The sequence below is a fragment of the Crotalus tigris genome, unplaced genomic scaffold (assembly GCF_016545835.1).
Source record: "Crotalus tigris isolate CLP2741 ecotype Arizona unplaced genomic scaffold, ASM1654583v1 scf7180000024382.2542628, whole genome shotgun sequence".
NCBI lineage: Eukaryota > Metazoa > Chordata > Lepidosauria > Squamata > Viperidae > Crotalus > Crotalus tigris.
The window spans coordinates 1,692,036-1,717,771 of record NW_024100552.1 but is presented as its reverse complement, the minus strand read 5'-3'; the positions used below and the strand labels follow the sequence as shown (position 1 = coordinate 1,717,771).

The window sequence follows — 25,736 nt, the reverse complement described above, 5'->3', positions numbered from 1 at the left end:
GGAAAGAGGTACCAGAAGCACTTTTTTCCAAGGATTTGAACAGGCCTAGACAGTAGAGATCTTTCCACACAATGCATGTTATAAGGGATAATGGTCTTTTTTGTTCCATCACAGTGAAAGAATGACAACCAGCTGTCATTGGTTGTGTTCTCTGTTTTCATTTTTCTTTTTTGAAATAACAACATTGCATTTATTTTATTCAACACAGAGTATAAGGAAACCATTAGAATGCATAGAACATATAGAAAGAAGTTAGATTTGGCCTGCTCCCTCCCCCTGAAGCTTTCTGGTTATTGAAAATCTTTCTTCCATTATTTATCAATTATTGGAATCAATATTCTTGAGGAATTGTTTAGACAGTGTTTATATATCTAGTTTAAGTAACAGCTCTATCATGCTATTCATATGATGACTGCCTTTCTTGTGTTTGATAGACAACTAAGAGGGAAGAAAAGAAAATTAAAGATTATCAAAATACCAAGAAAGAAAGAAAGAAAGAAAGAAAGAAAGAAAGAAAGAAAGAAAGAAAGAAAGAAAGAAAGAAAGAAGAAAGAACTAGGGACAAACATGCATAAACGCCATCAAAATATGGTGTTTATTTTAAGCAATTAATTTCTGTTGCAGAATGTCTTCTTCAGGGCCAATCTTCATGGCCATTCTAGACTAATATGATAATGTTCTAAATTCCATACAGAGCATACATTTTTGTTTTTCTATCTCTTGATTGTCCTTAGCTGCTGTTGTTGTTTTATATCTTTGGATCCCATTTTCCTCTTTTACTTTATTTTCAGGAGATGCATTTTGTGGACATTTACTAGCAGTGACCAACTTATGTGATGAGTCATAGTTATTTTACTTAAATTTTATGTCCACCCATCTCATATAATGACCCTGGGAGGCTAACAACAACTAAATGAAATAAAAGCAGGATAAATACAACAAAAGTTAAAGCATGTCAGTAGCTTCATGAATGAGTTTACTTTCTTGGAGATTCAGTATGCAAAATCTAATGCAGTTCACTATACTTATCAAATTAACGTGACATAATTAGAAAACCTTACCAAATAGAAATTAACTCAAAATAAAAAATGGGATTATATTCAGTTTTTTCCAAGGAAGTGAAATATTTTTGAACAAACATGGTTGTACTTTATCTATACATGATATTACAAATGTTTAAGAATGAGGATAACAGTATTCTTTAAATTAAGCTTCCCTAGGCCTACGGCGTCTAGATTTCATAAACAGCAGTTCTAAGGGATCTTTCGTAAACAGCAGTTCTAAGGGATCCAGTTGGGAAGGGCAATATTTAACTATTCCACAACTCCATAGACATGATTCTATTCAGTTTTGGCTCCAGAGATTTCTCTTTCCTGGGTTGAATAGGTCCCCAAAGAATAGGTAGGCACTTTGGTTGCATTTCCTCTATGGCTTTGGAGGAACTCCAGTAAAACTCAGTTGAAGTCAAGATCCATGGCTTTTATATGTGATGATGTCTCTTATGGCAAATGATATTTCTAAATTATCCACTTTGACAGCAATGTTATGTCATAGTTATGACATTCTTGGTCTGCATGTAAGAAAAACTGAAAAAATCTGCAAAAATCTTAAGCTTCTGACTTAAATGCTTCGAAATTGTTAAGGATGTATTTGTTATGTATTTGTATTAACATGGAACAGACATTTGTTAGATGTAATTTTGCACCAATAAGTGCAATACAGGTAGTTCTTGTTTAGTGATTGTCTTATTTAGTGACTGTTGATACTTATGACAGTATCTTTGCAACCAAGCCTCGCATTTACGACTTTATGTATTTTATATATTTTTCACAAGTCTGTAAAGCAAAGGAATGCTGAAGTAAGACTGTAGGCATAGACACAGTTTCACTTAGCAGTTGCTTTGCTGAATAACAGACTTGCTGGTTCAAGTTGTGCTCATGAAATGAAGACTACCTATAGATCAAAGTCTGTATAATTAATCTGCCTGATTTTAAAGCTACAGAGATTTGTCCAACTAGTCTCTGAGAACCAGACATGATTCAGTGGAAGAAACAACAACAAAAAAGTTTTTGGTTAGAAAGCATATACTGCATTGCAAGGGTTCTCAACCAGGGATGCGAGACGATATTCCAGGGGGTGCAAAAACTTGGGTTTTCAAAATTATAGTGTATGTGCATAATTTGTTGCCATTATTTCAAACTTTTGTAAGGGGTGCAAGAATATATCAGAAGGGTTCTAGGGATGCGGGGTATAGAAAAGATTGGGAACTACTGCTGTATTGCGTAACAATTTATCACAATACCATGTTACTTTTAAATTTTATTATGTTGTATAATGTATAGAAAACCTTACATTGTGAATCTTATCTTTATTGATATATTTTTTAAAAGGACATAATATACCTTCATCCGAGATCTTACACCTTTTCTAAATATTAGAAATATCAAAAAGAGTCCCAGATATATTACTGCTATTGATGAGATCTAATCAAAAGCTTCCTTTGATCCTTTAATTTATCAAAATATTGATATGGAAGAAGATACTGTTTAAAATATTTGATTATATCCCAGGTAGAGATAAGCAAACTACATTTCCCAAGTTTTTGCAAATCTTGGAGTTCCATGTCAACAAAACATGGATGGCATATGTCTTCAGCATTCAGGGGTGAAAAATACATAAAATATTTGGTATTTCTTCTCATAGAAATATCACAGTATAGAGGAAATCCTAACTCAAATTAAGGAGGAATTATCTGACCACAGAGAGCTAATCTGCTATAGTGGCTAAAGCATCAAGGTGGAAACCAAGAGACTGTGATTTCTAGTGCCAATTTGGGCACAAAGCCATCTGGATGATCTTAGGCTAGTCATTTTCTCTCAGCCTTAGGAAGCAGACAATGGAAAGCCATTTCTGAAAAACTTTATCAAGAAAATTGCAAGGACTTCTCCAGGCAGTCTTCCAAGAATCAGACACATTTAAATGGAAGGACAAAAAAATGACCATGAGAACTGTTAAGCAGTGGAACAGCTTGTTTCCTGAAATCTTCCATGGCTGGAGGTTCAGGTAAAGATTGGGTAGCCATTTATTCAGGATAGTGACTAGAATAGACGCTGGAGGTAGAATTAGAAGACTAGAATAAATTCTAGTTCTAGAATCTATCGAAAAACCAAAGCAAAAAAACCCCAAAACCCAGTCTACCTCCAAAAGTCCTCCTCCTATGTGTGATGAGACTCCACCTATTTTGCAGCCCTCAAGCCATCCAAATATTAGTGTGATTCTTGTCATCAAAAGATTGCATATTCAGATTAAAGATTTAAAAATAAGGTCCAGTATTTTAAATTAAGTTTTGAAATGAATAAACAACCATTGTTTTTCTTTTGCAGTGATACAGTGGTTGCATGTAGACAAACCAGGATTTTTAGGAGATATGAAAATCTTTTCAAGACCAGGCCCATCAGTAACTTACATCAGTAATTTACATGAATATAGATTATCCTAGTCAGTCTGTTATAATAAGAAAGACTTATATAGTGGGTGACAAGTTAGCTCAAATTGACATTGACAGTTTTGAATTGAAGAACATCATAAGACATATATATACCTAATAATTCACAGCAATTTCAGTGCTATTGTCAGGGCCCAAGCCAAGAATGACATGTGGTGATTCTTCCAAGCTGAATTCTTTATTGTCTCATATCTATAGATAAATCATGCCAGCCTGAGCACTCTACTATCTGCATCTACAATATACTCTGTGAGTTATTAAAGAGCCACCCTCTTTCTCTCACACATAACATCTGTACTGAGTTGCCTCTTGCTCTTCTAAAACACATCCCCTTTTTCCTGGCAATCTACCTCCTTCCTATGTTCCCTCACATCTCTCCAGAATACTGAGTGCCTCAATCGCAATAGGATTTGCCTTCTATTTATTTGTCCCCATCCAATCCATTACTAAATTCATACAATTTAGCATCTCTCTATCCTCACCTATGTCTGATAAGCAGAACATGATGACATTAAAATATTGATGATACTTCCTTCCAGATTCCTAGATGTATTTTCTTAATAGCTTTGTATAGAGTTATATTACCCATCCCGGGCTTTTCAGGTGTATTGGGACCAAGTTTAAAATAAAAAAAAAAAAATAGTCTCAACAAATCTTGGGGTTACCAAGTTAGGAACAACTGATATAAATGTCAGTTTGTGGCTATAAAATGAGAACTTGAGGGACTCCATATCATGTCTCCAAACAACAACCCTTTTATGAAAATTATGCTATCTTTAATACTATAAGTACTGTATGACATGTGCTCTCATATAGTTTTTTATGAGGTTCAAGATTGAAACTTTTACATTGACTAGTGTTAAATTACCTAAAGGTCTTCTGGTCTTCAGAAGTCTTTCCTTTCCATTAATAAGTGACTATGGAAGAGAAGCTTGTTTAATGACAGTACTCAGTTAACACATGAAAGTTCTATATACTTGGAACAACTTACTAGGAGAGGGGAGAGAAGACCACCACTTAAGTCTCTAAACTGTAGGAAATGCCCATGCTGCAGAACCCTCCAAACACTTTTTGAGTACATTGTGCAAAATAAGGGAAGAAGAAAATACTCCAAGGAGGTCTACTCAGTGATGGCTTTCACTATTGATTAACTTACAGTAGAGAATCCATTTATTGAGAACATTATTAAATAAAATTTAAATAGAAAAAATTGTCTCTCTTCTTATTTAGTTTCCTGGTATTCCTTATGTTTCCAGGCTCTATTTCTGAAATATATTTGTTTGTCTTTGAAGCATTGAGTGTGCACTCAGTGCTTCTTGCATCTTTTACATCCATAGGCATGACAGCAAAAATGCATAAAAACCACCCAGAAATTATAGTGATTTATAGACAGTAAAATAATGGCATAGAGATACAAATTCTGTTCTGTCTCGGTAGTTCTGTAAATTGTGTATTGATTATGTTAATACAACTGGTGTCTCTATTACTTGTCCGCTGATACTGCTCAAACATGCAGATCGAATACTTTTTTCCTTGCAAAGTTTTATTCTAGTGGGAACAGTCTTGTAAAATGAGTAAAAAGATCAACTTTTAATTTTTATGAACCAAATAGTGTTATAATACAATGTTTATTGAACTATAGGAAATGCAAAATGCACCCATAAAGAAATGTGAACAATTGTGTTAAGTCTAACCCCTTTTCTCCTATAGTCTCTTCTGTAACTTTTGTTCCTGAATTAAGCTTATTTTGTTTCATATTCCTTAAGGAAACCCTTTTAAAAAGGATTCAAAATCAATAGCAATCTATTTTTATAGTTTATTTTGGAATATGTGGCTTCTCTTACTTTGTTTAACAAGCTGAAAAGAGCCTCAGTCATTCAGGACAGTAGGTGTCTTAAAAGATTTATTAGCCTACGCTTCTGTAAAAGAAAATAGACTTTTTTTCAATTATCCATAGCCTTTATTTTTATTATAGCTTGTAATAGCATAAATGCAATAAATCACAGCTTTTGTCATCTGTAAATGATTTTCTTTAAGAGTAAATGCTCTTTCTTATTGTGTTCTTGCAGATTTATATACACTGATTCTTTCCACCATTCTTTCTTTTCTTTAGTCTCAAGTGTACATCTCTTAAGCTTGGCCCTTATATAAAGAGGCATCGTAATCAAAAATGGAATCTGTGACTGTAGAACAAAAGGCATGTAATGAATTTAGTTCTGTAGGTTTTCTTCATTGTGTTCAAAGACCTTTTTATTGTGCTCTATATATCACTGATTAAATTTAGAGAACCTCATCTTTCACTGAAACATCTGTTAGACAGCAATCATTTCTTTAACATAACGGATATTGTAATTTGTTTATTTATTCATTCACTCATGCATTCAATTCAATTTCTACAATCACCCATCTCAATTAGTGACTCTGTGGCTTACAATTTCAAAAGTATAAAACTATTAAAACAATAAAAACATTTTAAAACGAGAAAGAACATTTTGATAACAATTAAAAAACATCCAAACTAGGCCAGTTAATACTAAAACCAGAGAAGGGGGCCCTTAACACATGGGCCCTTAATACATTCAGCACCCTAGGCTTGAAAACACAGCCAAATTTTTAAAGTCTTACAAAAGGCTGAGAGGATTGAAGCACTCTAATCTTCAAGGGGAAGTTTTTTTACATATCCAGGGCTATGGCAGAAAAGGCCTGTCTTCTAGTCCCCATCAGCTGACACTCTTTGGCTGACAGGATCTTCAGCATGCTCAATCAGTTTATTTTTTTTATCATGCCCAGATAGTTTGTTTGTTTTTTAAAAAAAAAATTCTGGAAGCCATCCATAGATGAGGGAGTGGCTAATTCTATAATTGTATCACCTGCTAAGGTAGGATCTTTTTCTTTTGAGAAATGTATGGGACAAATTAGATGTATTAAGTATTTTAGAGGCTCAATATTTTATTCATTTATTTCCCACCTTTATTTTTTATAAATAACTCAAGGTGGTGAACATACCTAATACTCCTTCCTACTATTTTCCCCAGAACAAAACCCTGTTAGGTGAGTTGTGCTGAGAAAAGGTGACTAGCCCAAAGTCACCCAGCTGGTTTTCATGTGAAATATGTGTATTTTGTCCCTTACTTTTACAATAAAATGAAAAATCTAGTAACAAAAGAATGTTGCTGCTGAATTTTAGCAGTGCCCTGGGAACTGCAGTTATTGAGACCCAGCATTCAGTAGATCATTTCAGAGCAATCACCATCTGTCAAGGCCCAACATATCTTAGAGAGTTGTTATGGAGGAAGAACCACTCCATACATTGCAAGCTCATTGATGAAAAGTGGAATATAAAGCTAATGGATAACAATCACATCTTTTTACAGTTTAATATGAAAAGTAGGCTACCTAATATTTCAGGGAAGTGGTAAGCAAAAAAAGATATATGGACTCTGTGGAAAAAAAGTGCCAGAGTTCTCACATTCTAAGTGCCAGTGGTCTTTTCAAGCTTTGAAACTCTCAATGTTTCCCAATCTTGTCATGAATAAATGGAGTGGGCCATTTAGTTTCAGTCTAGCATACGTTTCCCACTTGTGTGCAGAAGAGAAACTTCTCTGATACAAAAGTAAGTCCTGTTACATTGCATTCTTCTGCAGAATTCATCACGAAGGAGTTCCTTTTCCTTTCTAAGTCACACTGTTGAAATTAGCCTCCACAGCAAAACATTTTGTAATAATAATAATAATTTATTCATCATGAATGCCTTCTGACTCTCAATGACTGAATAGTTTTCACATGTGAAAACTTGGGATCCAAATCATATTCCCCACTGTGGATATTTGGACTGTACTTAGGGTGATTGTCTCTTCAGTGATGTCATCAAGCAGGACTTGAGAAAGGTTGCTTATTTGTTGAATTCTAAATGGAAAAATATTACTTAATTGGTTTTATTATTTTTGAGCTGTGCCTATTTGGTTGCTGCACTAGTTACCTATAAGCTTCCAAACAAATCCGTTGTTATCTATAAGATTTACATGGTGCTGTGTCAGGTTATTTGGAAGTCCAGCTTCTTCAGAAATGATTTTTCTCATTGTACAAAGTCATCAAGAAACACGCTGCTTAGAGTGGTGATGGTGGGGAAACTGGACCAGAGTTAGCTTTCTCTGTAGCTGCTTCAATGCTCTGAAACATTTTGCCTCAGAGGTATGCCTTTGTTATGCAAATTCCAAATCTACTTTACTTTGTCACAACAGAAATTATTTGTATTCTCTATTCTATAGTATACCATTTATGTCTTGGCGCTGAACAAATGTTCAGTGATGAAGTTAGCAGCATTGCCATCCAAACAGAAAATGCTAATGCCTCCTAATCATTATTTGCAAGGGATTGTGTTGCGGTGAGATTAAAGAAGCACTGATAAAGGAAAAGGTTAGATGAGCTATGATGCAGCATCTGTATGTGTTTTAAGAGTGTACCTTCTCTCATCATAGCTTCTCATTTGTTTAGCTTTATCATCATTTTATTTAATTGCATTTTTTTCAGTTCCATGGAGTAAAGCATCAAAAACGGGGGACGTGGCAATTTTGCAAAATATTGGAACAGCATTTTGCAATTGCTCTTAAATTATGAGCATGGCATTGCTTATGAAAAACCAGCTAATGAGTGATATATTTAATAAATGCAAATCATGTGGATACTCATTTTAATACAGTCAGAGAAGCAGATATATCATGAGGTAACCATCAAAGTGAAAATAGAATTTTGTGAAATGATCCAGGATATTCTTATTCACAAGGGTGTTCCACAAATAGATCTTTGAGACAACTCTGCAGATCTGCATGAAGATTGTAAACTTCAGAAAACTAACAGTTTTCTCAATTGCAATAGAAAATAAAGGAAATTATAATTCCTTCCTTCCTTCCTTCCTTCCTTCCTTCCTTCCTTCCTTCCTTCCTTCCTTCCTTCCTTCCCATTCCAATTTGAAAGCCATTTTTGGCTTCAGGCAGAGATAGAACCATCATACCAGTAAGATATCTCTGGATTGTTTGGTGTTTTTAATTAACAAATATCAGGACATATTCTATCTCTCTAAAATTATTTGGTGTGGCTTGCTTAATGAGTGAGTACAGTTCAGAGGACATTTCAGTTTGTGAAGAAATTATAGGTATGCTCTGAAGTATTATAGAATGTAAGAAGTCTTTGTGCTATTTTTTTCCTCTTTCTTCCACAATGAGAGAACTGTGTGTGCTTTCCTTAAGGTCCTCTTTGCAATTCTAAGTTCCAAAGATAGCTACAGTAAATTATATGAAAAAATACAATTGGTTTGTTAGAAGTAACTTGAATTATTTTTGGCTCATATGATTGCACATCCTGATCTATTAATGTTTTGTACTTTATTATGTTTCTGTGTATGTGTGTGTTCTGTTTAGTATTTATTAATTTGGAGCAGTTAGAATTATTTTAGTTAATTAAGTACATTAACATTCACAACAAGTGTAGTAGTGAAGTTGACAGAGCAGCTACTGATTTAATCTAATGCTGTAGTTTTGAGATTTTGCTTCATAAGCTTCCATAGACCAAATTTAGAAAGTAAGTATAAGGCTTTGATAGATCTTATCAGGTACGACAGAATTCACATCTGTCACAGCAGGTAGGATGCTAGCACCACAGTCACTATTATTAAGAATTTGTGGCATTGTCAGGCTAACTGCTGAGCTCATCCTGGAGTTTGTGTTTTTTAAAGGGCTCTTACTCCCAATATCATGGGGAGACATGTTCTTGGCTTCTGCAGAACACCTGAATTGACTTTTTGGCTAAATCTGATCTATGTTGAGCTTTATATTTTTTTAAGCCATTCCAATTAAAAATACACCAACATATTTTTGAAATAGATGTTTCAATTTATGTGTATGTCCTTAAATATTTGAAATATATTTTTCAGTTGTTTTGTTTCATGGGTACTATTTTCTCTGTAACTATTCAGCATTTATAATTCATAGTCATTATAGACATTGTTCTGTAGTCTTCATTTATTTAACCAGTCAGAACAGAAAGCTGTAATGACTTTTTCTTTTCTTTTCTTTTTCTTCTTCATCTCTTTCTCTCAGGTAGGAAGGAATTAAAGTCATCATGATGATACACTAATTTTTTCTGTTTCAGTTACTTAATTAAAAAAAAAGCAGCATTAGGCCTAATTCCAAAATGATACCCCAAATTGATATCTCTTGTCAATTAAGCTTCATTTTCTGTATTTGAATGAAATGGCAAAAATACTTTGTTATGGATTTTATGAACAAGTTTTAACAGAAAGAGGAGATAAAAGCCTGACAGCCTAAGACTCATTTTGCCTCTTGTTCAAAGCATCCTGATTTTGCAATTATGTTCTGGATCACTTTTTACAGTATTTATTAAATAAAGTTAAGAGCTTTTTATAATTCAGTAAGCAATTCAAAATATTTCCCCTGACTCATACCAATACTATTAGTTGTTAGTCCAGTTTTGTAATTGCAAACTCAAAAAGAATAGAAGAAATCATTGATTGAGTCCAAGAGCTATAAGTGAGTGAAAAGTAAAAGCAGACACTTCGACGTTTACTGGAATATTGGAATATGTTGCTGACTGCAAGGAAATAAGATAATTTCTTTTCTGTTTCTGCAAATATGACCAGAATGTCTTCCTCCACCTACTCCCATTCATCCACTTTATATCACTCATCTAAAACATTGTCATTAGAACATGCTGCTGGGTTTTTTTGGGGTTTTTTTTTTTGAAAAGTTACCTGAAGGCAGGAAGACTTTTAGTACCTTAGGCATCTTGTGAGGGATCTTGCAGGCGTATGTGAGGCATCTTGCAGGCGTATGTGTAAAAGATAGAGTTTGTATTATAATATCATGATACATATTTTGTCATTAAGTAAAAGCTTACTAATTGAATGAATACTTCTTCAAAAGCCTACTCTTTGCATCTCAAAGTGCTGCTGCTGTTTACTAAATATCAGGGAAGAGATTGAGAATACGTTTTGGAGACTTCATACCTGTCTTCGCTACCATCTGGCAAACATATAGATGCAAGCAAATAAAATGCAAGCAAATACATCTAAATAGAAGGCTCAAACATTTAGGTGCAATGACACATATATATGTTGGCTTAAGTAGGGATTGGCTGAATGTGCTTTCTAGTATTCTAATCATAGGCGCTAGGCAATCCATAGGGGAATCTGTCTATCTAAATATTCTTAATTATTTTTCACAATACTTGACATAACTTCCATATTAATAGATTATTTTTTCGCTTACGTGTCTAGTTTCTAAAGAATATTATGCTACAATTCAATAAAAAGAATTAAGAATTAAGTATATTGTAAAATAACACTCTAAATTATAGTTATTATCATACATTATCTCAAGTTTGTGAAAACATCGATATAGGTAAATTGTGTATGTGTGCGCATGAATGTGTGAATAAAATGCCCATCTTGGCTTGTGACTATTGCATAAATCCTTTGATTTAATATTGGAGAAGAGGTCCAATATTCTACTGTCTATGCAGATTAGTAGGTTTTGTGCTTACTTGAATGGTGTTAAAAAGAAGTAATTTTCTTTACAAATTGCTATGGTGCAGGATTCTTGTTCTATAGCCAACTGTCAATTATCTGGATAACTTCAGTCCATTGAAGCCGAGTGTAACTCAGGCAAATTGAAAGGGTTACTGAAATGAGAAATCTGCACTAATGTGGTACATTGAGTAGACAAGTTCTATATTCAAAGTCCTACATCTTTTGATTTAGTAATATTTGGATTAAGTTTAAAATTGTAATACATTTCCAAATTTATGGGTTATGAAGGTGCTAGTTCTTGGTACTTGTGCTAGCTGGATTTTTCAAGTAAGGATAAGGTTTGTGGCAGTTGCTTTGGCCAGGACTGATTTTTTTTTAAGATGTGCAACATTTTTGAATAGTTTCAAAGGTGACTCTAGATTTGATTCAAATTCCTTTTAGATAATCTTGTACCAGGCGAGAAAAATTCTTCAACATGAAAAGGGATAATAGCTAAAAACAAAAAGAGGTGAAACAGAAATGTCTGTGTTTTGGATATTTTAAGACATTTACCTTACTTACTACTTTATTGTTTATTTTTATCTTCCCCTGACAGTAGAAGAAAATGAATCAGAGGACCAGGAAGGAGTGGAACAGTCAGCAGTGCCGATAGGTAATTTCCATGCCTACCATCGTATTTCTCTGTTTTCTAGAAACATGACACATATTTGGTTTGTTCTCATCATGCAGAAAACAATGAAACATTGAAATAGAGATATGGACTTCTAAAACTCATGTTTTGTAAACATGAGTTCTCCTTCAGTTATTTAAAAAGAACATTACATAGAACACTTCTGTTATGCTTCTGAAGCAGATCTGTGTACAAATTAGCTATTTGTTGATCTATTTTCTAGAAGACCAATTTTTCCGTTTGGTTTACACAGGATCATCTGCCTATTTTTTTAAAATAGTGGAAGTTTACACATGGGGTGTGAGTTTATCACAAGGAAGCGGCAAAAGAAGAATAAAACTTCTTTACATTGCTCTGGCACGTGCACATTTCTGGATTATGGCCAGGCATTTCTGCAGGCTGGTTACTTTCACAAATAAGCATGCAGTTTAAATCTTAATCCACTGATTTTGTTAGTAGTCACTGATCCCTACATTTAAGTCACTGGGAGTTTTGCAGATAAAAGACTGAGTTCAGTCAGCAAGATTTTAGGCTGGAAATTTGACCTGTTCATTATAATAAAGGTTAATAACATGTTGTTTCTTATAACAGCTCTTTCTTTAGTTTTTTGCTTCTGCTTTGAAAAAAATTGTGCTATAGGGACAATTAAGTCCTTTAGTTTGTTTGATTACTTGTTCTGGAAATAATAATTAAATATTCTTCATGAAAAAAGTGTTTGTATTGTATGTTTTATTGGTATTGGTTTATAGATTAAATTATGAAGATCCCTGCAATCTTAAAAAGAAATACTACTGATTTAATTGTGCTTTTCTTATATTTAAGAAGCTAAAAATACACGTTGCAATTGCACAAACCAGATTTTCCTGATTAGGTGCTTTCATCATTGCCAATCTAATAATCCCAACCAGCAGAGGACAATTTTTATACCTGGTGGGATTAAAGTCCAGTTGAAGTCCAACATATTTGGAAAGCTTCTAGGTGAAGAAGGCTGATAGATCAGACTGGATGATCCTTTGATAAAGTGATTTGGAATTATGCATAATATTATTAATTAATTAGTAATTAATTCATGATTTTCCGCTCTCAATAAAATTAGATTCACATCCAGATTTTTGGAATGGTGTATATGTTATATTTGCCTATAATAGCAGTCCAGTACAGCAGATTAGTTGTTTAACTAAATTCTTATTTTTTTTTTAACCTGATGTTTTTGGATATTTATATAACTGATAGGAGAAATGAATTTTTATTTGAAAGAAAATAGGTATTTGTACAATTATTGTGAGGGTAGGAACATATTTTCCAATGTGTTTGTCTTGTCAGTTTTTAAATATCTATAGTAAGTGATATCACTCCATGTTGCTATTTAGTTTTAGGTAATTTGTACTAAAATATAATTGACCATTTGACATGTAATCTAAGATTGGCTTAGCTGTCAGAAAAAGCTATACTGCACAATACAAACATACACTCACTAATTCATGCTATCTTTCTGATATTAAAGTATTTTGGCCTTATTTATTTAATATTTAATATTTAATATTTAAATATTTAAATATTTAATATTTCAGTGCTATTAGAAACACCCACGTGGGATGAGTGAAACGTCCTTCAAGATCTTTGGAAATTATCACAGTTTATTATTTATTTCTTATATTTATATCTATATCTCTTTATCATTTATATCTACATCATCTGTATCTGTCTGTCTATCTATACACACACACACACACACACACACACACACACACACACACACACATGTTTGTAAGGTAAATAATAATTAACAAATCTTGGAAGAAACAAATATATAATTCTGTATCGTGGTAAAAGAAACCATAGAAAAAGAAGAGAAATTAGACCAACCAGAAATTTGTGCAGGAAAAATATGCCATGCCTGAATAATTTTAAATTTATGGGACAAATTTATTTCTGAAGATTGTAGTGAATTGCAAGAATGAATGATCAGCGTGCAAACAACTTTGTGAACTACCCCTTTGTTTTTGCTACATTCTTACCACAACACACATAGATACTAATTTCTCTACAAGATGTACCTTTCAGTCAGCTAATTATGCAAGCAGCATTCAGCTAATGCATACAAACATATTCCGGTCTCCTCCTCTTCTCCAGTACAGGAGATGGAGAATCCACCAATGGGTTTTCACTGTCTGCCTGCTCTTGAGACCAAGTAGCCAAACTTGACACGCTCCCTCTTGCTAGGAGACCCAGTCTTGACTTGGTCTCAAGGTCTTGAAGACATATAAAGGTTGGCTCTCAGGTTTAGAGATCTTCAATTCATTTAGCAGGTCAGATACCATTGTTGATTTCTCCTTGCTTTTAAATTTTATATTCCCTAATTAGTGATTCTCTTTCAAAAAAAAGTTAATTTCCCCCCCAAAATTCCCCCCCCCCCAAGACACTGGAATCAGCGCAGCCTCTAATCAGCTGATTTGAGGCCTCTGGGTGTGTGTGTAGGGGGAAAAGTACTTCTCCGCTCTTTTCCCAAGGACTCTGGGGGGAGGAGAAATTTTTTTTGTTTTTCCAATTCCCCGTGGGCTTTTCTGCACAACACTCAGCGCTGCAGCCACAATCAGCCCCAGAGCCTTCCCCTCGTCCTCAACACTTCCGGAGGCTGTTTTAAATGGTCTGAAAGTTGTGGCCACCATTTTGGACGGCTGAGGAGCTCAGAACTCAAACGGAGGTTTTTCCTTCACCTTTGCAATCAGTTTCTGAAAAGTTTTATCTGGAGTTCTGCTTTACCTGCACAGCGCTTTGCACGGCAGTCAGCTTAACCCCACAGATTAATCTTACCTTGCCAAGCCTCCGGAGGCCGTTTCATATGGTCCAAAAGTTGCGGCCACCATTTTGGATAGCCGACGAGTCCAAAATTCAAATGGAGGTTTCCTTGCTTTTACAATCAGTTTTCTGAGAAAAATTAGTTGGAGTCCTGCTTTTTGAGACAGGGGCTTTCACAGCAGTCCCCTAATCAATCTCAGGAAGCCTTAACAGAATTTGCCACGGCCGCCATTTTGGGTGCGCCACGCGGTCAGCCTTGCATTGCCATCAGCCAGTTTATTGAAGGCCTCAACACGTTACAGGGCATTTCCATCAGACCTTCAGGCCATTAATTTCAGCACAGCTGAGAGACCATTCTAGCCCTGCATAGCGATTACCATTGGGCCTTATCAACTGTATCATTATTTACAGCCAATAATTAACTGACTAGGCCCAAATTCTCAAGCCACCATACTGTTTGAAGCCGCCATTTTGAATTCACATTGCCTCTGCCAGGCCTCATCTCAGGCCTTCTGCGCCCTTCATTGGGGCTTTTTTCTGGTGCACCTTGACTGGCCATCTAACGCCTCCAGGCTGAGCCCAGAGAGTGGCCCCAAACGTGCTTTCGACATCTGACTCAATTACCGTGACCAAAGCCCAGAGAGAATTTTTTTTTGCTAATCAGGTGGTCAGGGGAACAGTCTTGTTACTTGTTCCAATCTCGCTTCCGCCAGCAGCTTGCCTGCCAGAGCTTCACTTCAGCTTCCCTGATACTGCTTCACCAGGATGGAGGACTCCACGATGCCTCACCCCAGGGGCACTGTCTCTCCATCAAGTTACGGCTGCCACGATTCCTCTGAACAGGAGATGGGAGGCAAGCCAAAATTTAAGGCCAAGACCACGCTCAAGAAGCCTTCCAAACTGGCGGAAAAGCAAGCCAGCTGTAGGCACCAGACTCTGGAGAAGGAGTTCTCCAGAATGCAGAGACAGGCCAGATTGGACAGGGACACCCACAACACTTAGTTTCCCGCCTGAATGGTCACAACACACAGCTACCATGTTGGGTTCAGCTCCAGACGCCACCTTCACGACAACGGCCGCAGGCCTCAGGGGACCAGACATCATAGACATTTTCTCTGATGGCCATCTTGAGGCCTTGCTATACAGGGTTGTGGACCACGCTCTAGCACAGTGGTTCTCAACCTTTTTAATGCTGCGACCCCCAACCGGTCGTAAGTCGAGGACTACTCAACCGGTCGTAAATCGAGGACTACTCAACTGATGCAGCACCGTTTGCAGAATGGGACTTTTGGCGGGCTCAGCAGGGCAGAGACAGCCTGGACAATTTCTATTGGCTTTTGAAAGCCAATAGAATTAGACTCTATTCAAGAGAATAAAAGAGAGTAGCACAGCTAAGGAAAAGGGGGGAAAAATGGCAGACTGCGTTGTTTGGCGACCCCCCTGAAATGGTCGTTCGACCCCAAATGGGGTCCCGACCCACAGGTTGAGAACCACTGCTCTAGCAGAACGGTCCTTCCATCTATCTGGGCAGGGGACTTCTATGTTGGGCATGTCACCTTATGCCCCTCCTATGAGGTTTCCTATATTTCAGGAACCCACATCTCCTACACACTCCTCCATGAGCGGATTCTCATCCCTGCAGGATGAGGAGCAGCCCGAATTTAATCTATCAGAGGAAGAGGAACTTTCCCCTGAACTCTCCCCATCGAGGAGCTTGTTCAATCCAACTCTGTTTCTTCCCCTGCTTTGCAAGACCACTTCAACGGCATACATAGGGCTTGATCAGTTCCCTCTGCCACATGCAACATCGGACTCCAGCCCAAATCCGATATTTGTTGAAACGGTGGCAGCACAACATCACGTTCCATGTCCCTCTATTTTTGTTAAAGGGATCAAAAAACAGTGGGCCTCCCCTTCCTTCCTTCCCTCAGTAAGCGAGACTGATAAAAGGATTTTTAGCACTTCCACAGATCTCACTGAGACCCTGGAGGTTCCCAAGGTAGACGAAGCCTGGACCCCTCTGGTATCCCAGACAGCGGTTGCTGGGGACATGTCGGAGGTGCTTAAAGTGGACGACAGAAAATGGGACTACACCTTTCAGAAGACCCATCAGTCAGCAGCATGGGCAATTAAAATGGCCACTTGTGTGTCCTTCTTTGTGCGGACCACCCTATTATGGCTTCGTCAGCTTCAGGCCAGAATCCCTGCTGAGGACATTCGGACTCAGCAGGACATAAGCAAAATGGTGGCAGCCACTGAGTATGCTGCGGACGCGACGCTTCAGTCGGCCACCTTTGCATCTAGGTCCCTTGTAGCCAACATTACAGCCAGAAGGATGATGTGGCTGAAACACTGGGAGGCTGACGCCAAAGCAAAATGGCGTCTGGCGACTGCTCCATATCTGGGCTATAATCTTTTTGGGGAGGCCCTGGTCCTTGTGGAAAACAAGGACAAGCGGAAGGCCATGGCTCACTTGAATAAATGGTCTGACAAACGTCCCACTTCATATGTCCACAGTCAGTCCTCTCAGCTGGCAGCAAGTTCAACTGCCACTCAGGCAGGACAGGCCATATGTCCGTCCGTATGACAGGCTGGTTTTTCGGCCTCGGCAACAGAACCAAACTAAGGGGTCATTTCGAGGGGCAGGTCGCCCCAAGCAACTCTTTCACTGCACTTCCCATCGGGGGAAGGCTGGCCCACTTCTTCCATCAGTGAAAACTCACATCCATGGATGCCTGAGTCCCACAAACCATCTGATTTGGTCTGTCCCTGAAGTTCCTAGTCAGCATCCCGGACCGCTTCATCTCTTGTCTCATTTCCCGGAATCCACTCAAACAGAGACTCGTGCAGGAGGCCATTCAACATCTTCTAGAGGTTCAGGCCATAAAACCAGTACCACCGGATCACATGGGAAGGGGGTTCTGCTCCATCCTTTTGTGATTCCCCACTCCGCAGGAGGATGGAGAGCAATTCTGGACCTCAAGGGTCTGAATTATTACATCACATACAAGATGCAATCACTCCACCATCCTGGAAGGCATCAGACAAGGGGACTCCCTGGCGTCAATAGACCTCACGGAGGCATATCTCCACATCCCCATCCCTCCAGCTCACCGGCAGTTCCTCAGGTTCCCTTACAGGCTCGTCGGTTTGGCCTCTCCTTGGCTCCCAAGATATTCATCAAGATCCCAGCTGTACTGGCTGTCCACGTATGGAAGGTACTGGTACGCGTCCAGTGTTGACTGGACAAAATCTTGACCCAAGCGTCCTCCTTCCGGGCAGGTCAGTCGGACCTGCAATTAACTATTCAGGTCCTCCAATAGCACGGGTTCTCGGTCAATTTCCAGAAAAGCCAGACAGTTCCCTCATCCAGTTTTCTGTACCTGGGAACCATCATAGACATCACAAACTTCAGGGTCTATCCCTCCCAGGAGTGGTTGGTCCGCATCAGGGATCTGGTCTGCCGGGTATACAAGGGCCGCACCGTTTCACCAGTCTGGCTCTTCTAGCTTCTGGGAAAGATGATTTCCGACATAGCCATAGTTCCCTGGGCCAGACTCAACTTTCAGGAGCCTTAATGGTTTCTCCGGCCATTCCAACGAGCGAATGCCAGCGCATCCGACCGCCAGGTCAGCATCCCAATCCACACCCTCAGATATTTACAAGGGTGGTTCTCACAAGCGGTGTCCAAGGGGTCACCTTTCAAGGAGCCGGACCGCGCCACCATCACGATGGTCACCCATCTATTCGGTTGGGGTTCCCTTCTACGGTCTAAGTTTGCACAGGGCCGTTGGTTCCACGCAGGCTTGAGACACAACAGCAATTGGCTGGAGCTCAGGGCCATCCATTTAGATCTTCGCCAATTCTGGCTCTGGATCAGGGACCGTCAGGTATGGATCCTCACGGACAAAGTGGTGTCCAAGGCCCACGTGAACCGGCAGGGGGACACCAGGTCCAAGTTCCTTATGTCCAAGACACGGCTACTGGGCCCCTAGACAGAGCCCAGCCTGGCCCCTCTCAGGGCCAAACACATCTCGGGAAGGGGATTGCATCCGGATCTCCTTGCCAAGATCTCCCGCAGGCCCGGCCATCTGATCTTAGGCCTGTTTGCGTCATCAAACAATGCCCAACTCCCCACATACTTCTCCCGTTATTATCTTCCAAAGGCGGAGGGAACGGCTGCCCTGTGGATTCCGTGGCCGCAGGGTCTCCTTTAGGCCTTCCCTCCCCTTCCGCTCATTCTAGTGAACATCCGCAAACTGCTCCAGGAACAGGCGGAAGTGATCCTCGTGGCCCCATACTGATCACAGATGCCCTGGGTCGCCGATCTAATCTGATTGGGTGTCCTTGCACCAAGGGGTCCTCCAACACTCGGACCCTCAGTGGTTGCAGTTGAATGTTTAGCACTTGAGCGCAGCATCATGACACAAGAGTTATTCTCATTATGGGCAATCACTATGATTCAGGCCTCTCGTCGCCCGGTGACCAATTGCATTTATGATTCTACTTGGAAGAATTTTTGCCATTGGTGTAGAAGGCAACAACTAGATATCTACAAATTGACCATTCCTCAGATCGTAGATTATCTTCTGGACGGTCTGGACAGAGGCCTGGCCCCTGCGACTATTCGCAGACAGGTAGCGGCCCTGTCAACATTTACTCACTTGTGCTGATTCAGTTTTCTTAGCTCACCATTCCAGAATATGAGCCTTCATCAAGGGTGCGTGCAATACCAGGCCTCCCGTGGTACACAGGTACCCCTCTTGGGAATTGCCTCGCGTCCTTCGCACTCTAACAAAACACCCTTTGAGCCCTTGTCTACTGTTCCATTGTGGAGCCTGTCTCTTAAGGTTGCGTTCTTGAGCGCCATCACATCAGCCAGACGTATCTCTGAGTTGGCTGCTCTCTCGGTCAGAAATGACTTTTATATCTTTCACAGCAATTGGTTGGTCCTTCGTCTGGACCCCGCCTTTGTGCCCAAGGTAAACTTACATAGAGCACAGGAAGTCATCTTGGCAATTTTTGCCCCAATCCTTCCCATGACTTGGAGCGGCAGTGGCACACACTGGACGTCCGCAGGGCACTGTGGCATTACATGAAGTGCACAGAGCCTTTTTGTAGATCTGAGGCCCTATTTATCTCCTTCCGTCCGGTTTCTCTGGGACAGAAGGTTTCCTCTGGCACTATTGGCAGATGGATCAGGACCTGTATCGTGGAGGCGTATCAGTCCTCTTCCCTGCCAGCTCCAAGTCATGTTACTGTCCATTCCACTCGCAGAGCTGCGACCTCTGCGGCGTGGGCCACTCAGGCGTCCATCAAGGAGATTTGCAGGCTGCGACATGGTTCTCATCCTCCCCGTTTGTCCGCCATTAAAGGATCGACCGCTTCTCTGTGGAGGACGCCTCCTTTGGTTGGAGGGTCCTTCAGCAGGTGGTCTCCGGAGACACTATTCTGGCCTTATCTGTTTCCCACCCATCGGGACAGTGAGGCTTTGGTATGTCCCATTGGTGGATTCTCCATCTCCTGTACTGGAGAAGGGGCATTGTCTTACCTGAACGCCTTTTCTCAGTACAGAGATGGAGAATCCACACCCACCCTTTAGGTCAGTTAGGCCAAATTTAAGGGTTTGAGAGCCAACACCTCGTCCACCTTCAGTCACTTTCGCCCTCGTCAAGACTGGATCTCCTAGCAAGAGGGGGGCGTGTCAAGTTTGGCTACTTGGTCTCAAGAGCAGGCAGACAGTGAAAACCCATTGGTGGATTCTCCATCTCCGTACTGAGAAAAGCTGTTCAGGTAAGACAACGCCCCTTCTGCCTTCAAAGGAATGTAACAAATTGTTTTATGGTCCACTGGTTCTATCACAGTTTTTATACCATTCCAAGGTTAATTATCTTCCTCCTTGAAATAATATTACTTCTGCTAATAAAACATGTGCCTTTCCTAAGCTGATCCTAGGTGTGTAGTTCTTACTATATTCCTCAAAGAGTTAATCAAGGGTTTCAGCTATAGCTTAGCTGGCAACTTCTCACAGATTGGACAACCCTGACCTTTTTTTTTTTTTTTTTTTGGTCATCTTGGAGTATTTTCTTTCTCTTCATATCTGCACTGTACAGACAGATCTCTTTCTGTATAGACTTGCTCTCTGTGATCTTGAATCATTACGGAATCATTGGGAATTTTTTTTTTCAGCATCTCCAAACTTCCTAATCCCACCTTTGGTTCTTAACTACTTTCCTTTTCTCCCTTTTTTAGTCCAGCCCAAGCTTTGTGTCTCTCCTTAGCTATTTCCTCTGCTACAAAGGTTCTGCTAGCTTCTTAGCCATTTTAACTTTGCTTTCAAGTAAGACAGACTATATATGTGAGAACAGTATAAGTGCAGTTAGTGTATCTGGGAGACAGTACGGCAGAGAGCTATCTTCTGTATTCTGCCACAGAAATATTTCAATTAAAATTATTGATATATTCATATATCCTGATTGATCGATGCCTTTGAGTCAGTGTTGATGGCAATTGACTGTACTTGTGTCTGAACTATTTTTTTAGCTGTACAAGTATTCTTTGACTTACAACAGTTCATTTAGTGATCATTGGAAGTTACAACAGCACCAGAAAAAGTGACTTATGGTCATTTTTCACACTTATGACCTTTGCAGAATCCCCGTGAGCATGTGATCAAAATTCAGACACTTGGCAACTGACATGTATTTATGACTGTTGCAGTGTCCCAGGGTCACCTTTTGTGACCTTCTGACAAGCAAAGTCAATGGAAGCCAGGTTTACTTAACAACCATGCTATTAACAACTGCAGTGATGCACTTAATAAATATGGCAAAAAAGGTCATAAAATGGAGCAAAATTTACTTAAACTTTCTTACTTAGCAACAGAAATGTTGGAGTCAATTGTGGTCACAAGTCAAGGACTACTTTTATGTTTGAAAGTGGTTTGTCTTCTCACTAGGGTTGAGAGAGAGTGACTGGCTCAAAGTCATGAAGCAGACTTTATGACTAAGGCAAGAGTAAAACTCAGAGTCTTCCAGCTGATTCAAATTTGATTGTTTTGAAACAAATAAGAATAAGAAGTTCTCTATATATGGTCTGAAGTTTTTCAAGTAATACTTGGTATCAGAACTCTGTCTGTTTCCATTAAATGTGCTTTTTATGGAGTACCAAGTTATAAATGTAGTGCAGCTACGGCATATTAATCTTACTGCAGAGATTTAATGAGGCAGTTGTTTTGCAATGGACACTGTTGGGAGCAGACAACGATAGAGTTTTACTTCACTGCTGAACTGCAGAAATATTCCTTTCCTGGTCATAATTATAACCACATGATCTCTTAGTTTTCCTTTCTTTTGCCAGCACTTTTCCATGCAGAAGTGGCTTGGAAGGAGGTCCATTAAAATGCAGTCAAATGGACTGGAAACTGGGCTTTTTTCCTGGTTAGCGTGACATTTTAGACTCTTGCTCAGCTACGGATCTATGCTTCATGGAGAAAAATATTTAAGATGACTTTTCAAGCATACATATTGTCTGCTGGGATGGCTGTTAGATAACCATTACTTAAATTTAAATTTTATTTTTGTATAGGTTATTAAAAGTAAGTGTTCTAAGACTAGAGAAGGATTTCTGCCTTTAAGGTTGGCCTTAAACCAATCTCTTACTGGAAGTTAATTGGTATTCTTAGGTTTATTGCTTCTACTTTTTTTTAAGCATTTGTATTTTTCATTATCCTCCAAAGTTGAGGTTTCATTGGATCAAGTTACAGCAATAATATCTCTTGTGAGGAGAAAGAAGATAGAGAGAAAGTCAATGGGCACAAAAAGCTATGGGAAAATATACTATTTTTAAAATTTCTGTTATTTATATAAATAACCAACATAAAAAAAACACTAGCAGTTTATTTATATACTATATCAACAGGCAGAATTTATTTCACAGCTCTTTTTTGCTGCATTCAGTAATTCTGCAGCATGTCATATTGGTAGATAAATAATGCTGAAATAATTGTTAATATTAAGTATGATTTCCAAATAACTCTGTTTTAGAAAGGTGAATATTTTATATCTGGGTTGACACTTGTCTATTGAAGAATAAATTTCTCTGGTAAATCTGTTATTTAGAGCCACTGACTGTAAAGAAAAGTTATTAGTCTACTTAAAACACTTTAAGAGAATATGTATTTAGAAAAGTTTAAGTGTTTAGAAGTGGTGATATGAGAGATAAAGAATATGTGAAAGATAACTTAGATCAATGGGTCATCAGAACATATATGCAAATCTATCCCTAATTGAAAAGTAATTTCAAAGAAAATCATTTTTCTCATTTAATTATATCGCATTTGAAATATCATAAAACTGGAGCTAGATTTTTATAATGCCTGTCTTAATAAAAAGTAGCTGAGAACTAAGAAAAAGAATGTGTTCAGTTTTGTATGCAAACATGTTAGACCTGGAAATTAGATGTAGAATTCCTATTTTGAAGTTCATCATTCATCAAAAAATCCTCATACCTATGGGCAATTGGCAATATATAGTCATTTTCATAAGAACTACTCTAAAACTACTCTAAAATACTGGAAGATACTAATGTAGAGTTGATAGGATAACATTTGCCCGAACATATTTGAAGTGAATTGATTTCTAGTTAAAGTCTAAAGCAGTGGTGGCGAATCTATGGCCCGCATGCCAGAGGCGGCACCTGGAGCCCTCTCTTCAACCAGCTGCCCGCTAACTTGCCAAGGTCCCACGTCCGGATGCATCCCAGCACCCATGCGCTTGCTGGCCTTTGTGTGCAGGGCCCGATGGTGTCAGGCAGCAGCCGCCCCAGCCCTGCCTCTCCTTGCTCTGCGACATGGCCCCCCCGCCCTGCCTCGCCTCACCCCACAGAATCAGCCTCCTGCCCACCGCCCCACCCGCCAGAGACCCCTGGATCTCCCCAACCCTGCCCGGCCCCCACAGGTGTCCCTCCCCAGGAGCAACGTCGAGCTGGCCAAGCCCACCCTGGCCATGCCCATCCATCTGCCATGACCACTGTAGCCACACCCACCCGATACCCGGCAATACATAAGTGGGTTTGGGGTTGAAGTTTGGGCACTCGGTCTCTAAATGGTTCGCCATCACTAGTCTAAAGTATAAGTTGATGCCAGCTAGATGCGTGCCAAAGGTTTTGATTTCAATATGTCCTGTATAAGTTTGAAACAGTTGTTTTACAGTCCATATGAACCATTTCACTGATATTCAAAACTCTTTTATATGAGTCTATAACTCTTTCAGTATCCATGACTTTATAATAGGAGTATCTTTTCAGAGAAAAAAGTAGGAATGGAAAATATATTCATCAAGAGAAGGCAGAAGCTGCCACAATTCATTACACAGGGACTGTGACTGAACCCAGTCTCATGGGTTTGTCCCTTTAAGAATTGACCTAAAAACTAACATAGCATTTTGCTAGAACATACATTCTAAAGTAACAGCAGAAGGAACTAAGTTGCCTGACTCCTGTCCCAGCAGATTTAAATCTGTGACTGCATAAATAGATGTAACTCTGCTTTTCTCACCAATGACTTTTATTATATAATTTGAAAAAAAAATCTGCTAATAGATCTGTCCTGATTATCCTAAGCAAGGTTTCATATTCTAAACTCTCTGCATGTATACTCATGTCTGTTATATTGTTGGTTCTTGTTTAAGGGCCAGCATTCATGAATAATAAGCACTGAGTATACTTGCATCCCATTCTCCCTTCACTTAAAGTAAAGTTATTTTAAAACAAATAGCTGTGTAAACTTTATGTGCAGCATTTAAATAGTCATGTTAAAATTCAGATTGAGTGCCCATGTTTGCCTGAATCAGTTTTATGAGATGAATTTGGGAATTTCAGCTGAATATCTAATAGTATGTATTGTGCAGATGGTGCTTTCCAACAAATGTTTAATGATTCTGGGTCAGTTTGCAACAGTTAAAGACTATTATTTCATTTCCTTTGCCACTTATAATCTAGTAATATTTTTAACTGCTAGACTTAGGTAGATGCAAATGCTGGAAATGCACTTACAAGAAAATTTGGCAGTTTTGTTAGCATATGTGAGATATAAGATATAAAGATTTTTCAGATAAAGAGCTAGTTGCAGAAATTATGCTAAAGTAAGATTTTTTTTTATTTATTTGCATCCTGCCTTTATTATTTTTATAAATAACTCAAGGGAGCATCTATATCTTTTGCTCTTTTTCTCTGTTGTATTTTTTGAATGAGCTAATAGAGTTATATCCAGTTTTTAAATCAGGAGTCTAATGTGAGCTAGGTAAAGTTTTTCCTTCACCAACCCTCTGTGACATACTGTACGTACTTTGGAATCAAAATCAACAGTGACCTTTAGAGATGAGTAGAGATTTGAATCTAGATCTCTCCACTTCAGGTCCAACATGCTAACACACTTAGGTCCTTGACAGGAAATATTCCACTGCAGTATCCAAGCATATTTTATATAAGTTGCTTGATTGCATTTGTATCTTTTAAGTATTTTTCAATAGTTTTTAATGACATTTTATTCAATTCATTCATTTATTCAATTCATTCATTCACTCAATTTCTATAACTACCCAACTCAGCCAAGTGACTCTGGGTGGTTTACAATTCTAAAATTTGTTTTTCTTTTTCACTTTTATTCTCTTTTATGTATTTATACTTGGAATAATAAATAGCAATGTTAATGTCTTGCTTAAAGTTTTAGAGATTTCTAGTTATGCTTTAAATGACACAATCCCCCCCAGTTCTACAAAATAATATTAAACTTCACATTTCATTACAATTATTTACTGATATTTTTATTCTTTTATCCACTACTTTTCATTTTTCTTTCTTTTCTCTCTTTATAGTTATTCTTTTTGTTTAAAATGTTTTAAGGAGGAAAAACAGAAATAGGATAGAAATACTATCTTTCCTATGTTATGTTTTTAGAAACAAATCAATTTAAAACAAGGTTTTAAATAGTTGACTTTTCACTAGTTATTTACCAAACTGAAGTAGTACTGGATGATGCTTATATTTCCTTTATACAAGGAATTTGTCACAATCAGTTTCTGTAAATTTTATTTTGAACTAAACTCATCCTTTCTATTCCTGAATTTTAGCTAGATTATCTGCTGGATCTTTATTTCACCTCTTACTATATTTATTAAGATAAATAATGATGCAAAATGGCCTCTAGAGCAAATTATTCT

The 25,736-nt window shown here is 38.4% G+C and overlaps 1 protein-coding gene across 8 annotated transcripts in view; it reads left to right on the top strand.

The window, feature by feature from the left end:
* Positions 1 to 25,736, top strand: part of ZNF521 (zinc finger protein 521) — a 292,154-nt gene that overhangs the window by 16,733 nt on the left and 249,685 nt on the right. For all 8 annotated transcript variants that reach the window (XR_005554885.1, XM_039328617.1, XM_039328616.1 and 5 more), the window contains one exon: positions 11,644 to 11,700. Coding sequence is in view for 5 of the 8 variants with exons in the window: in XM_039328610.1 (XP_039184544.1) it covers positions 11,644 to 11,700 (57 nt within the window). In the remaining 3 variants the exon portion in view is untranslated. The remainder of the gene's footprint in view (positions 1 to 11,643; positions 11,701 to 25,736) is intronic.